The sequence below is a fragment of the Poromitra crassiceps genome (genome assembly GCF_964638095.1).
Source record: "Poromitra crassiceps genome assembly, chromosome: 10".
Taxonomy (NCBI): domain Eukaryota; kingdom Metazoa; phylum Chordata; class Actinopteri; order Beryciformes; family Melamphaidae; genus Poromitra; species Poromitra crassiceps.
The window spans coordinates 600,215-613,702 of NC_139631.1; the positions used below are offsets into that span (position 1 = coordinate 600,215).

A 13,488-nucleotide genomic window follows, 5' to 3' on the forward strand; every position below is an offset into this window, starting at 1 on the left:
GACAAAAGACAAAAGGTGAACATAGCGCGGTTGTGGCAGTTGCTTGTCATCCACCGTGGGTGGCTTATAGCGCGGTATTGCAATATTGTGCTTATTGCGACAGCCTTATTGTTCAGTGATTTCTTTCCCCCCAAAATGTTTAGTGTACATACAAACCTCAAAGCATGTTACAGCAAATACAGAAAAACTGCAAATAGGAAGTTTGACGGTTTTCAGATAAAATAAACAACTAATAAACAAACATAAAAACAGACAGGCATCCACCCACCCACATGTCCCATGATGTTCAAAACACACTTCCTTGTTGTATGACAATGATCAAATAAATCAATAAAGGGAGTTCATATGGGAGAGAAAGGGGTCCCAAGCTTTTCACGGATCCTCTGACTGTGTGGAGAAAATACATTAAATCTTTTAACCAAGAAGTTGTGCCAGGGGGGGTTAGGACTCTTCCAATGTAGCGATATACAGCGCTTGGCTGCGAATGCGCTGAGGTTAGCTTGATATGTGGTAAAACTACCTACAACAGGGGACACACCAAAGATGGCGATTAAGGGGCACTAGGGTTGTCAAAAATATCGATAGTATCGATAAAAATCAATACTAAAATGTTTATCTGGATACAATATTCATTTGCAACAGGTATCGATAGTATCAATACTAAACATTTGAAACGGATACGATACTAATTTGCAACAGTATCAACATCAGCAGTACTTTCTCGTAATGAAAAATCAAACATACTGTACTGCTGATTTCTCCCTCCCTGTCATTGGTGGGTATCGTATCTGTTGCTTCAACAAGCTCAAGTGTTGCTCTGGGGCCGGTTGCACCAACTGGTCTTAACTATGCCTGGTCGTAACTCCTACGTCGGTCTTAGTTAAGACCATGGATTTACGCCTGTTGCACCAACACGGCTTACTCTGGTCTTAACTACGCTGGTCATAGCAATGCGCGTTCATGTGAATTGTCGGGGAATGCCCTCTGATTGGCCCACATGTGCCTCGCGCCGTCACCCACTACTGTATGTGCGTCACTACACCCTCCCTCCTCCCACCCCCTCCTCCTGTGGAAGCCCCGGGGGAAAATGGCGGCGCCCATTAGTATCAGGCAGTCTGAATGAAATTGAATGTAACGTTCCCAATTCTATGTATTAAATTCTAAAATAATTAACGCCAACATTTGGGAAGGCTAAGCCACACAAGTAGTTAGTTATAATCTAACGTCGTGCTTTCAAAGACGGCGAACTGGCGATGTTACGACGATGACGGTCAAAAAGGTCTCCGCGGAGATCTCTGTTACAGGCAGGCTCTACGCCTCCTCCTGACGAGGCGTAGGAGTTACGCCTGGTCGTAGTGAAAATAAGGCTTAAGTCGTCTTGGTGCAACCGGCGTAGCTGTAGGTCGTAAAGTTACGACCAACTTAGCTTAAGACCAGTGTAAGACCAGTTGGTGCAAGCGGCCCCTGATGACTAGAGCAGGTGTAATCTGCTGTGTTCTGATAGGCTGGTGACTAGAGCAGGGGTCATCTGCTGTGTAAGTGTACCGTTTTTAAAGAGTTTTATTGGGCCTAGATTATGGAGAAGCGTGTATATGTCCGTCCATGTGTCTTTCTTTCTTTTTTTATGCGTCTTGATGTGTTGTCATCCCCCCGCGTGGTATCAAAAATGGTGAGTATCGATATTTTCCTGGGTATCGGTATCAAAGTAGAAATTCTTGTATCGTGACATCCCGAAGGGGCACGGGCTCAAAGAGAAGCCGAGAACTTCCGAAAAGGTGTAAAAAAAAAAAAAAGACGTCCAAAAGAGACAAGTTTTGGGCAAGAGAAAAATGTATGTGTGTGGTTTGCTGGGGGAGAGAGAGCATCTGACATAGGAATCATTGTGTATCAGGAAACAATTTCCTCAGCCTGGCCCTTGTTCAGTGATTTGTGAATGAGGTGTAGTGATTTGTGAATGAGGTGTATAATTGGGGTGGCTCATTTCTAAAGGCGCAAACAACACTGCAAACACACAGTCCATGACAACAGCTGGCAGCAGCGAGCCTGCACGTGAGCAAAGCGGCTAGCTGACTTAGCGCTCTCCAGGTCTCATTACTGGATTGGCAAAACAGGTGCATGGAGACAGTTGGCAGCCTCATGAGGTTGCCTTCTGCTTTTGTTTTTTCCCACATGACCTCTGGTTAAAGCCTCTTTATACTGATGGGCAATTTATACTTTGGAATTTTTAAAAGTTGTTAATAATCATAAGTTTTCAACTCATTCATAGTCGATTGTTTTTTTTTTGGGGGGGGGGGGGGTCATTTTACTACTGCATAAAAACAGTCAATCTCACACATTTTATAGTGATGGATTCGTTCAATTCACGGGGAAGAATTGGCTATTTTCACATTGCCTGCTGGGCACAAGGTTGACCTGTGACCTGCTTTCCTATCTAGGCAAGTGGAAAAAGTTCTTAACGTTGAACCCTGCTTTGAGCACAGCTGTTATCTATGGCATGTGTGTGTGTGTAACAAGTAGGAACCCCCCCGGGCGGGCCCCTACCTGTCCTGTCGTCTCCGTCACCCGTGCGATTGGCTTTCTTACGGATGCGGCACTGCTGCGAGTAGTCCACCACCTCCTGGCGCGCCTTGCGGCCCTCGGGCGAGGGCGTGAAGAACTTGGTGAGCGCGTCGATTAGCCCCTTGGTCTTCTTGTTGAAGCGCAGGCCGCTCTGCGTCGGGTCGTCGTCCTCGCGCAGCGAGAACAGCAGCCGGTCGTCGCCCGGGTAACCCTCGCACGACGAGCTGGAGGAGGAGTGGGCCGAGGCCGAGCGCTTCCGCCGACCGCGCCCGCCCAGCTTCTTGAAGGGCCGACCCGGCCTGTAGGGGGCAGGAGGAAGTGGGTTGAAAATAGAGCCGTGTTCGGAATGGTTCACTCATTCAATCACTCACTCACTATTCCCCATGTAGTGTTGATCATATAGTGAACTATATGGAGAATGATCAAACGAGTTTCGGACACTACCTCACTCTTCTTCTCCTTTGGTAAACATGACTGCATTGCATTGTGGTATATGGGAGAAAATGTAGGGTACATTTGCTGTTCACTAGAAATTGCAGTGCATTGTGGGTATGTTATAGTGGACTATATAGTGAATCATATAACAGTTGAGAATTCGGACACTAGTAGAAAATGGCGAACACACTATAGTCCACTATTCCTGTAATAGGGAACGGTTTCAAACAGGGCTTAGGTGTGTGTGTCTGTGTGTGTAGGGGAGGACATAATTATTTAACTGAAATAAAAAGAAAAACTAGACTTAAGAAGAAAACAAAATAAGACTAACTGAAATGATATTGTGTACTTGCAGTACAAAACAAACTAAACCGAAAATATACAGAAAATGTCTTTAGTTTTACTCTTTGTCAATTTGGTCAAATTTGTGAAGACAACAAGCATTGCTGCATATGTTTGAGAAATAAAAATAATAATAATAATGAAAAAACAAAGCTATAATAACTCTGGTCGAGAGACGAAGTAGAGGTTAAGACCCCTGCCTCTAGGAACACACATACACCTGCGTGCTGGACTAGGACTGAATCACCACCAAACCTCTGTTTTCCTACTGACTCAATACATTAATCTACTAGTACTGACTCAATACATGAATGAATGAATAAATAAAATATATATAAAAAAAACAGTAAAGCAAAACAACACAACTTAAAAGGAGCGGATTGTCTACTGTGGCTGCAATAGTATATCTACACCACACGCATTGAGTGACAGAATTCCAGTAATTCTCTACGAGGACGACAGCTTGTCACTATAACGAACAGTATTATGGCAATGTGATTGCAGGTGGTCTGAACAAACTGTAACAGCGTCCATTCATGTGAGGATGTCTGAACCCACCCATGTTTTATATGCAGGGATGTGATGATCAGGAAAGCACAAAGCAAGAGAATGGTAAACACTCATTAAAAGTGAAACCGAGAAGTTTATCCCAGACAAAAATCCTGAATATATCAGAAACCAGTGAAGTTCACTGATCTAAAAATGGCTTTACTCTCACTGTGGAGCGTAAGCCTTGTAGCTGAAGCGGTGGGCTTGTTTAGACGCCATTAGCTGGAGGCTTTTCCTTTACCTGTTCTTGGGCCGTCCCAGCGGTGCGTTGTAGCGTCGTTTGATTTGTGCTGCCTTTTCGTGTAAGAGCTTCTTTCCCTTTTTTCTGGGTTGGCAGATCTGACAGATCCACATGCCTGTGTGAAGGTGAAACACGCACACACACACACACACACAGATAGCATCAGACAAGACAGGCTCCAGTGCATCTACTGACATGCACTGGGAGGTAGTTAGCACCGTTAGCAGTGAATGGTTAGGCATTAGGTGCTTCATTAGAGTTGGTGGGGGAAGAAACCAGAGACATTTTTTGTCATTTGCTGAAATATCAGTATGGCTATTAATGGTCCTATAAAATAGTTCCTTATGAACTCAGGCAGGATGAGGTGGATCAGATCCTAGTTGAATTCCTGCATGGCTGTATACATGCGCTGTGAAGAGGGAAGCATGGAGCAGTGCCGTTTGTTTACCTTTTGGCATCCGCGTGAGTGGAGGGTCACAGCACTCCATGTGGAAACCCCGGTCACACGAGTCGCAAAACAACATGTTCTCCTGTATAGAACCAACACACACACACACACACACACACACACACATGTCGATGACTATCAAAGGCTTCAGATGCATTTGAGACAAGGTGGTTCAATTTAGTTGTGTGAAGCCTGAGAAAAACATCAACATACTTGTTTGTATTAGGATTATATTGATACATCAGACCAATATTAAATATCAGATATCATCAAACTGTGTTGTCCACCTCCAATATGATGGATTTTATTTTATTACATATTCATTGTATAATTTATCAACAAAGTGATCGTCTGTGGGAACCTTTGATCCAATTTCACACAAGTAAGCAAATTACTATGGATTTTAATGTCCAAATACTGAGGCTTTTCCATCCGGTTAGGAAGACAATTCTTGGGGGAAAGCTGAACACTTGCAGTTTTTGGCATGAAAACATATTTTCAGTGGCTTCAATCCCAAACTGCCAGCATCAGGCTTCTAAAGCCCTTAGTGGTGGAACCCATACTTGTATGTAATATATATGGCACTGAGGTTTGTTCAGGCGCATGGCCATGTCTTTCAAATCAGCTGCATGATGTTCACAACTAGAGTGTGTGACACACCTGGAGTGTGTGACATCAAATATCAGAATATGCAGTTACTTTTTCATGTCTTTAAATTTTCCAATAAAAAACTCTGTGATTGATCTCATTTGTTTCCATTTTATACTTATAATGTATTTGACTGGTGCCTGCATTTGTGTTGTGTGTGTGTAGTGCATGTTGTCAACGCAGTACAAACATTTGCATACTAGAGATTCCTCCCTTGAAAAGTCAGAGAGGAGACTGAAAGCACATGCTGCTGAGGCATACAAAAATAGCTCAATCGCAGGACACAGATAAGGATAAAGTCTATCATCGTCTCTGTCTGGTCCTGCAGCAGAGCAGCGAGCGTTCACAGGCGACGCTGGGATGCCAGTTTTGTTCCTCCACTCACCGCGTTCTTGCCTTGATCCTGACAGCTGCTGCAGGTCTTGCATTCGATGCACTGCCACCACAGTGCCTTCACTCGCACCGTGAGCTCCGGGGAGAACTTGAGGCAGGACGGGTGGCCTGCAGGTAGGTAGACAGTCACACACATACACACGTGTCAAACTCACACACTTTTACCCTCTACTGACTGACTGACAGCAGCCATGAGCCACTTGCAACACTGCAGAAAGAGGAGAGTAAGCTCCTTTTGGAATTGGAAGCCCTGCCTGGATCAACCCTGCCTGCAAAGAGAGTGCTCAAAACCTAAACGACAATCTGTCGCTGAATTGCACAGCACGATGGGCCTTGTCTGGGACAAAACGTCCACTGGGGGAAGCAGAGGGAGGTGGCCTCTCCTCTGTATTCATTCAGCAGTGTTTGGCCACAGCAAGAATACTACAAGAAAATCTCACGTCTATAGAGAGGCTAAAGTGACCGCCTACTTCCTGCTTCAGCACTGTACCAGAGATTTTCATCCGCCATGTATTTTCCCATAGACATTTCGTAAAATGCTTATTAAAATAGTTGTACTTGTTCAAACCAAACGGTTCAGATATATTTAGAATCGGGAGAGACCATAGAACATTTCACTCGGACCAAATTGTGGATTTAAAGAAAATATTTTTTCAATGTAGTTTTTTTTTTAGTTTTGGTCTGAGTGAAATGTTCTATGGTCTCTCCCAATTCTAAACATAGCTGAACCGTTTGGTTTGACCAAGTAAAACTATTTTTATAAGCATTTTACAAAATGTCTATGGGAAAATAAATGGCGGATGAAAATCTCTGGCACAGTGCTGAAGCAGGAAGTAGGCGGTCACTTTGCCTCTCTATAAGAAGGCAGAGGGGTTCTGCTCCGTGCGATGCACAATTGCTCACGCGCTAAAAATGGCGCTGGAAATGAGCGTGCAATATTTCTAGTAAGCTTGTAACAGTAAAGTATAATTTAGCCCAATTCCCCCTTTGTCATGCAGTATATGGGCACAGAATATGGCTGAATTTGTGGTGTTTCTATCACCAGAGTGGAGTCTTTGAACACACTTAAGACCGTGTTTGGCGCTGAGATGGTTGTGAACAGGCTTCTGGCTCTACCGGCCACAAGCCAACACTCACCGCTGTTGCCACAGTCGGCACAGGAAATGAGCTCCTCTGGCTTCTTGTCGCGATTCTGCTCCTTGGTCCCCAGACAGAAGCTGCAGATGGGAATGGGCTCTGCCACCGGCTGGGCGAGAGACACAGAGACAGAGAGGAAGAGGAAGAGAACGAGGGGGGCGAGAGACACAGAGACAGAGAGGAAGAGAACGAGGGGGGGGGGGGGGAGTGAGAGTTGTCAGTCAAGTCAACTTAACAGCTTCATTGTACAAATGACAAAGTGTCCCTTGTGTGCCCTGCTTCAACAGGATGACTGTTGCTCTGTGTGTATTAACACGGCAACAAACGAGTGAAAACTGTCCAATGACAGCTTACCGTCTATCTGTGTCTGTGAACAGAGACTTTAAACTGTCCAATGACAGCTTACCGTCTATCTGTGTCTGTGAACAGAGACTTTAAACTGTCCAATGACAGCTTACCGTCTATCTGTGTCTGTGAACAGAGACTTTAAACTGTCCAATGACAGCTTACCGTCTATCTGGGTCTGTGAACAGAGACTTTAAACTGCCCAATGACAGCATACAGTCTATCTTGCTCTGTGAACAGAGACTTTATACTGTCCAATGACAGCTTACAGTCTATCTTGCTCTGTGAACAGAGACTTTATACTGTCCAATGACAGCTTACAGTCTATCTTGCTCTGTGAACAGAGACTTTAAACTGTCCAATGACAGCTTACAGTCTATCTGGGTCTGTGAACAGAGACGTTATACTGTCCAATGACAGCTTACAGTCTATCTGGGTCTGTGAACAGAGACTTTATAATGTCCAATGACAGCTTACAGTATATCTGGGTCTGTGAACAGAGACTTTATAATGTCCAATGACAGCTTACAGTATATCTGGGTCTGTGAACAGAGACTTTAAACTGTCCAATGACAGCTTACAGTCTATCTGGCTCTGTGAACAGAGACTTTATACTGTCCAATGACAGCTTATGGTCTATCTGGCTCTGTGAACAGAGACTTTAAACTGTCCAATGACAGCTTACAGTCTATCTTGCTCTGTGAACAGAGACTTTAAACTGTCCAATGACAGCTTACAGTCTATGTGGGTCTGTGAACAGAGACTTTAAACTGTCCAATGACAGCTTACAGTCTCATCTGGGTCTGTGAACAGAGACGTTAGCATAATGAGGATGAGAGCTGCTTGTGATGAGCTGCGGTGTATAATTTATGTGGCATGTCATGTTGGAGGCTGCTGTCGTATGTGCAGGTCTCTGTTGGCTCCCTCGTGTCATTTGATCAAAGGCAGCAGAGCGAGCCAGAGCGCTGGCGGAGGATTTCCCAGTTCGATTCCAGAGCGCGTTGCCTCTTAAGGCCTCGTTCTGACGCTTATTCCGAGGCACGGCATGTGACATTCGGTTCTGGGGCGCCATAAATCTTTTAGCTCGCGTTCCCCGAGCGCAAAAACTACCGTCGTCAGCCGGCGGGCGGGCAGACACAAAACAAACGCGCACTGACATTATCGGATAGGCACACGCACGTATATAGCATAGTATAGCATATAGCATCTATCCAAGTCCAGGATGTGAGCAGGAACACAAAAAGCAGGGAAACTATGCCAGAAATAAAATGGGACTTGTACATCCAACAAACCAGAAAAGATCACACCCCTGAACTTCAGCACTCATCTGCAGGTGCATTTACACACGTGTGTGTGAGTGTGTGTGTGTGTGTGTGTGTGTGTGTGTGTGTGTGTGTGTGTGTGTGTGTGTGTGTGTGTGTGTGTGTGTGTGTGTGTGTGTGTGTGAGCGTGTGTGTCTCTCCTCGTTTGATTGAAAAAGGCTGGCCTTGACTCTATTGTCTATTCCTGCAAAGCTTCACACACAACTCCACCTTCAAAATAGAGGCATTTTTGGACACAAGGGTCGTCTGCTTCCCAGTATTGGACAAGACATCCCACATAGTTTATCTGGACAATGATTCGCTCTTCATAAGCCAGAGCTCGCTCATCGGATGTTAGGAGGAAGAGGTGTAAAATCATTATCTGCAAACCAATTGTTTATTATCATGCAGTATCCAATTAACGTTAAGTTTTAGTGTGAAAATAATTCATACATATTCACACCTTAGCTTAGATTCACACAATTCTCATAATCTTGTTTTTTTTTTGCAAATGAATTTTGATAACATGAAAGCAGAGGCAAACTACTTCTGGGTTTCTCATATTTTAATTTGTATAGATGCTTGATGACTGAAAGACACATAGGCTTTAAACTGTCCTTTTCTTATAAAGCAGGGGTGCCCAAATTCTTTCCCATGAAGGGCCAAAACTCAATCTGGGTGGAGGGCCAAGGGCCAAAAATAAACGTTGTGGAATTACATTAAAATGTATTGTTTTATAGAAAATTAACATTCTAAATCTAAAATAACATTTCAATATAATAATCTACTTTTTATCTGTTTGGTAATTGTAATAATTTGCAATTGGTTATATATATTCAAAAACATCTGCATTTGTGGGGAGCTTAAACATTTAATCAGTAAACACCCAGTTAAAAACAGTTGTATTTTCCACCTTTGTAATCAAGAGAGAAATTTGACTTAATTCACAACTTGTAAAATCCTCAAGGTACTTTGAAAATCAGCTTTATTGTCCATCTTTTGTAAACAATTTGCCATGACAATTTGCAGGGATGCAATCTCAGGAGTGAACACAGTATCCGCAGCCACATTCAGACACTGTTTCACAAAGTCAAGCCAAGTTTGGCCCGCGGGCCCCAAATTGGTTAGCACTAGGGGTGCACCGATCACGTTTTTTGCCACCGATTGCCGATCGCCTATGGGAAATATCTGCCCAACCGATCATCGACCGATCACCGATATATAAACTCCTCAAAAAAAGTTTGGAAACGTTATTTCGGTCGATTATTTCTCCCCTTTAATAATACCAATTGGCATTGTATTTTATATCGTTGGAAGGCCTGATTAGTGATAGGGCTTTTTTTTATTAAAAACATTTTTTTTTTATTAATATTAAAAAATATCGGCAGTCAGCCGATTGCATATTTGAGGTCAAAATCGGCCGATACAGATTGCTTGCCGATCGATCGGTGCACAACCTAGTCAGCACTGTTATAAAGTATATAGCTGTATAAGCTGTGCTTCCATGTATGATGATGTAACGCTATGCTATTATATTCTCCAGGAAGTGAGAGAGAAGACATGTGATCAGCTAGGGAGCCACAGAGCTGAGATCAGATCACCTTCAAATAAACTGGGAATTAGGTTTATAAGCCAATGCTGTCAGTTTGATACTTATGATTGTACACTTGTATGTCATAAAGATTTCAATGGGGGTTAGCTCAATTCAAGACAGGTTTAAAGAAGTCCCTGGTCACCATGAACGTGCCCTGGAACTGTACTGACCTGTTTTAGATTGAATGACCGCCGTCTTAATTTTGAAATCGTATTGAAGCGTTTTAGGAAGGTTTCATGGGCCCAGAAGTCATATAAAATGTTCTCTGACCCGCAGAGGACCGTGACATGCTTCAGTTAGGTTTAAACATGCACACACACACACACACACACGCACACACACACAGAGATGAAAAACCCATGGCAATTGCCAAAGACGGTGTTAGGTTTTGTTGCTGGACGGTGGCGTTGGTGCACACAGCTCCAGAGAGCTGGGCAGGAGGCAGGTCCAGCCGGGGAGGAGACAGGGACAAGAGTTTGATTTATTGGGTTCATTTCCTTCTGAGTCAGACTGCACCCCCCCCCCCCCACCTCCACCTCCCTCAACACAGCATAGGGACAGAGAGAGACAGACAGAAAGGTAAAGGGGGCAGGGGTAAACAGAGAGAGAGACAGACAGAAAGGTGAAGGGGGTGGGGGTAAACAGAGAGAGAGACAGAGAAAGGTAAAGGGGGCGGAGTAAACAGAGAGAGAGACAGACAGAAAGGTGAAGGGGGTGGGGGTAAACAGAGAGAGAGACAGAAAGGTAAAGGGTGCGGGGTAAACAGAGAGAGAGACAGAAAGGTAAAGGGTGCGGGGTAAACAGAGAGAGAGACAGACAGAAAGGTGAAGGGGGTGGGGTAAACAGAGAGAGAGACAGAAAGGTAAAGGGTGTGGGGTAAACAGAGAGAGAGACAGAGAAAGGTAAAGGGTGTGGGGTAAACAGAGAGAGAGACAGACAGAAAGGTGAAGGGGGTGGGGTAAACAGAGAGAGAGACAGAAAGGTAAAGGGTGCGGGGTAAACAGAGAGAGAGACAGAAAGGTAAAGGGTGCGGGGTAAACAGAGAGAGAGACAGACAGAAAGGTGAAGGGGGTGGGGGTAAACGGAGAGAGAGACAGAAAGGTAAAGGGTGCGGGGTAAACAGAGAGACAGACAGAAAGGTGAAGGGGGTGGGGTAAACGGAGAGAGAGACAGAAAGGTAAAGGGTGCGGGGTAAACAGAGAGACAGACAGAAAGGTGAAGGGGGTGGGGTAAACGGAGAGAGAGACAGACAGAAAGGTGAAGGGGGTGGGGTAAACAGAGAGAGAGACAGACAAAGGTAAAGGGGGCGGGGTAAACAGAAAGAGAGACAGACAAAGGTAAAGGGGGCGGGGTAAACAGAAAGAGAGACAGCCACCGTTTCTCAAAGTCAAGAATCCTTCCTCGGCAGGACTTGTCCTTCCTAGTCACTTCCTACCTCTGTAGGCAAGAGTCCTTCCTCGCATTGGAAGAGCAAACATTGGAACAGGCTAGCGAGTGTGTGATTGCATCATGGTCACAGGTGCTTTTAATAACATCTATAGGGATGGGCATTGCAAATGAGCTTAGCCTACAAATGCTGTGATACATAACATCAGACGTTTCTTCTTGGTAAATGTTATGTATGTTTATCTGTCCCTATCCAAATAAATGATAAAACTAAAAAAAATGTGCATAGAATTGTGGGTAATTCACGTGTGCCGAGTGCACACATGGGCATCCTCGAAATGTCTCGCTTCTGAGGACGCAGTCTTTTGTAGGATTCCGACATTGGAACAGTCTTTTGTAGGATTCAGACATTGGAACAGTCTTTTGTAGGATTCAGACATTGGAACAGTCTTTTGTAGGACTCACACATTGGAACAGTCTTTTGTAGGACTCACACATTGGAACAGTCTTTTGTAGGATTCAGACATTGGAACAGTCTTTTGTAGGATTCAGACATTGGAACAGTCTTTTGTAGGATTCAGACATTGGAACAGTCTTTTGTAGGATTCAGACATTGGAACAGTCTTTTGTAGGATTCAGACATTGGAACAGTCTTTTGTAGGATTCAGACATTGGAACAGTCTTTTGTAGGATTCAGACATTGGAACAGTCTTTTGTAGGATTCAGACATTGGAACAGAACTTTGTAGGATTCACACATTGGAACAGTCTTTTGTAGGATTCACACATTGGAACAGTCTTTTGTAGGATTCAGACATTGGAACAGTCTTTTGTAGGATTCAGACATTGGAACAGTCTTTTGTAGGATTCAGACATTGGAACAGAACTTTGTAGGATTCAGACATTGGAACAGAACTTTGTAGGATTCACACATTGGAACAGTCTTTTGTAGGATTCACACATTGGAACAGAACTTTGTAGGATTCAGACATTGGAACAGTCTGTTGTAGGATTCAGACATTGGAACAGTCTTTTGTAGGATTCAGACATTGGAACAGTCTTTTGTAGGATTCACTCATTGCAACAGTCTTTTGTAGGATTCAGACATTGGAACAGTCTTTTGTAGGATTCAGACATTGGAACAGTCTTTTGTAGGATTCAGACATTGGAACAGTCTTTTGTAGGATTCAGACATTGGAACAGTCTTTTGTAGGATTCAGACATTGGAACAGTCTTTTGTAGGATTCACACATTGGAACAGTCTTTTGTAGGATTCAGACATTGGAACAGTCTTTTGTAGGATTCAGACATTGGAACAGTCTTTTGTAGGACTCAGACATTGGAACAGTCTTTTGTAGGATTCACACATTGGAACAGTCCTTTGTAGGATTCACACATTGGAACAGTCTTTTGTAGGACTCAGACATTGGAACAGTCTTTTGTAGGACTCGGACATTGGAACAGTCTTTTGTAGGACTCAGACATTGGAACAGTCTTTTGTAGGATTCACACATTGGAACAGTCCTTTGTAGGACTCAGACATTGGAACAGTCTTTTGTAGGATTCAGACATTGGAACAGTCTTTTGTAGGATTCAGACATTGGAACAGTCTTTTGTAGGACTCAGACATTGGAACAGTCTTTTGTAGGATTCACACATTGGAACAGTCTTTTGTAGGACTCAGACATTGGAACAGTCTTTTGTAGGATTCAGACATTGGAACAGTCTTTTGTAGGATTCAGACATTGGAACAGTCTTTTGTAGGACTCAGACATTGGAACAGTCTTTTGTAGGATTCACACATTGGAACAGTCCTTTGTAGGATTCACACATTGGAACAGTCTTTTGTAGGATTCACACATTGGAACAGTCTTTTGTAGGACTCAGACATTGGAACAGTCCTTTGTAGGATTCACACATTGGAACAGTCTTTTGTAGGACTCAGACATTGGAACAGTCTTTTGTAGGATTCACACATTGGAACAGTCTTTTGTAGGATTCACACATTGGAACAGTCTTTTGTAGGACTCAGACATTGGAACAGTCTTTTGTAGGACTGACATTGGAACAGTCTTTTGTAGGATTCAGACATTTTAACAGAACTCCTGCAG

At 43.7% G+C, this 13,488-nt stretch overlaps 1 protein-coding gene across 2 annotated transcripts in view; it reads right to left on the minus strand.

The window, feature by feature from the left end:
* Positions 1–13,488, minus strand: part of kat6a (K(lysine) acetyltransferase 6A) — a 61,872-nt gene that overhangs the window by 26,364 nt on the left and 22,020 nt on the right. For both annotated transcript variants that reach the window (XM_083645082.1, XM_083645081.1), the window contains exons 3-7: positions 6,753–6,861; positions 5,608–5,723; positions 4,575–4,656; positions 4,127–4,241; positions 2,584–2,858 (exon numbers count right to left, since the gene is read on the minus strand). In XM_083645082.1, coding sequence (XP_083501208.1) covers positions 2,584–2,858; positions 4,127–4,241; positions 4,575–4,656; positions 5,608–5,723; positions 6,753–6,861 — 697 coding nt within the window. The remainder of the gene's footprint in view (positions 1–2,583; positions 2,859–4,126; positions 4,242–4,574; positions 4,657–5,607; positions 5,724–6,752; positions 6,862–13,488) is intronic.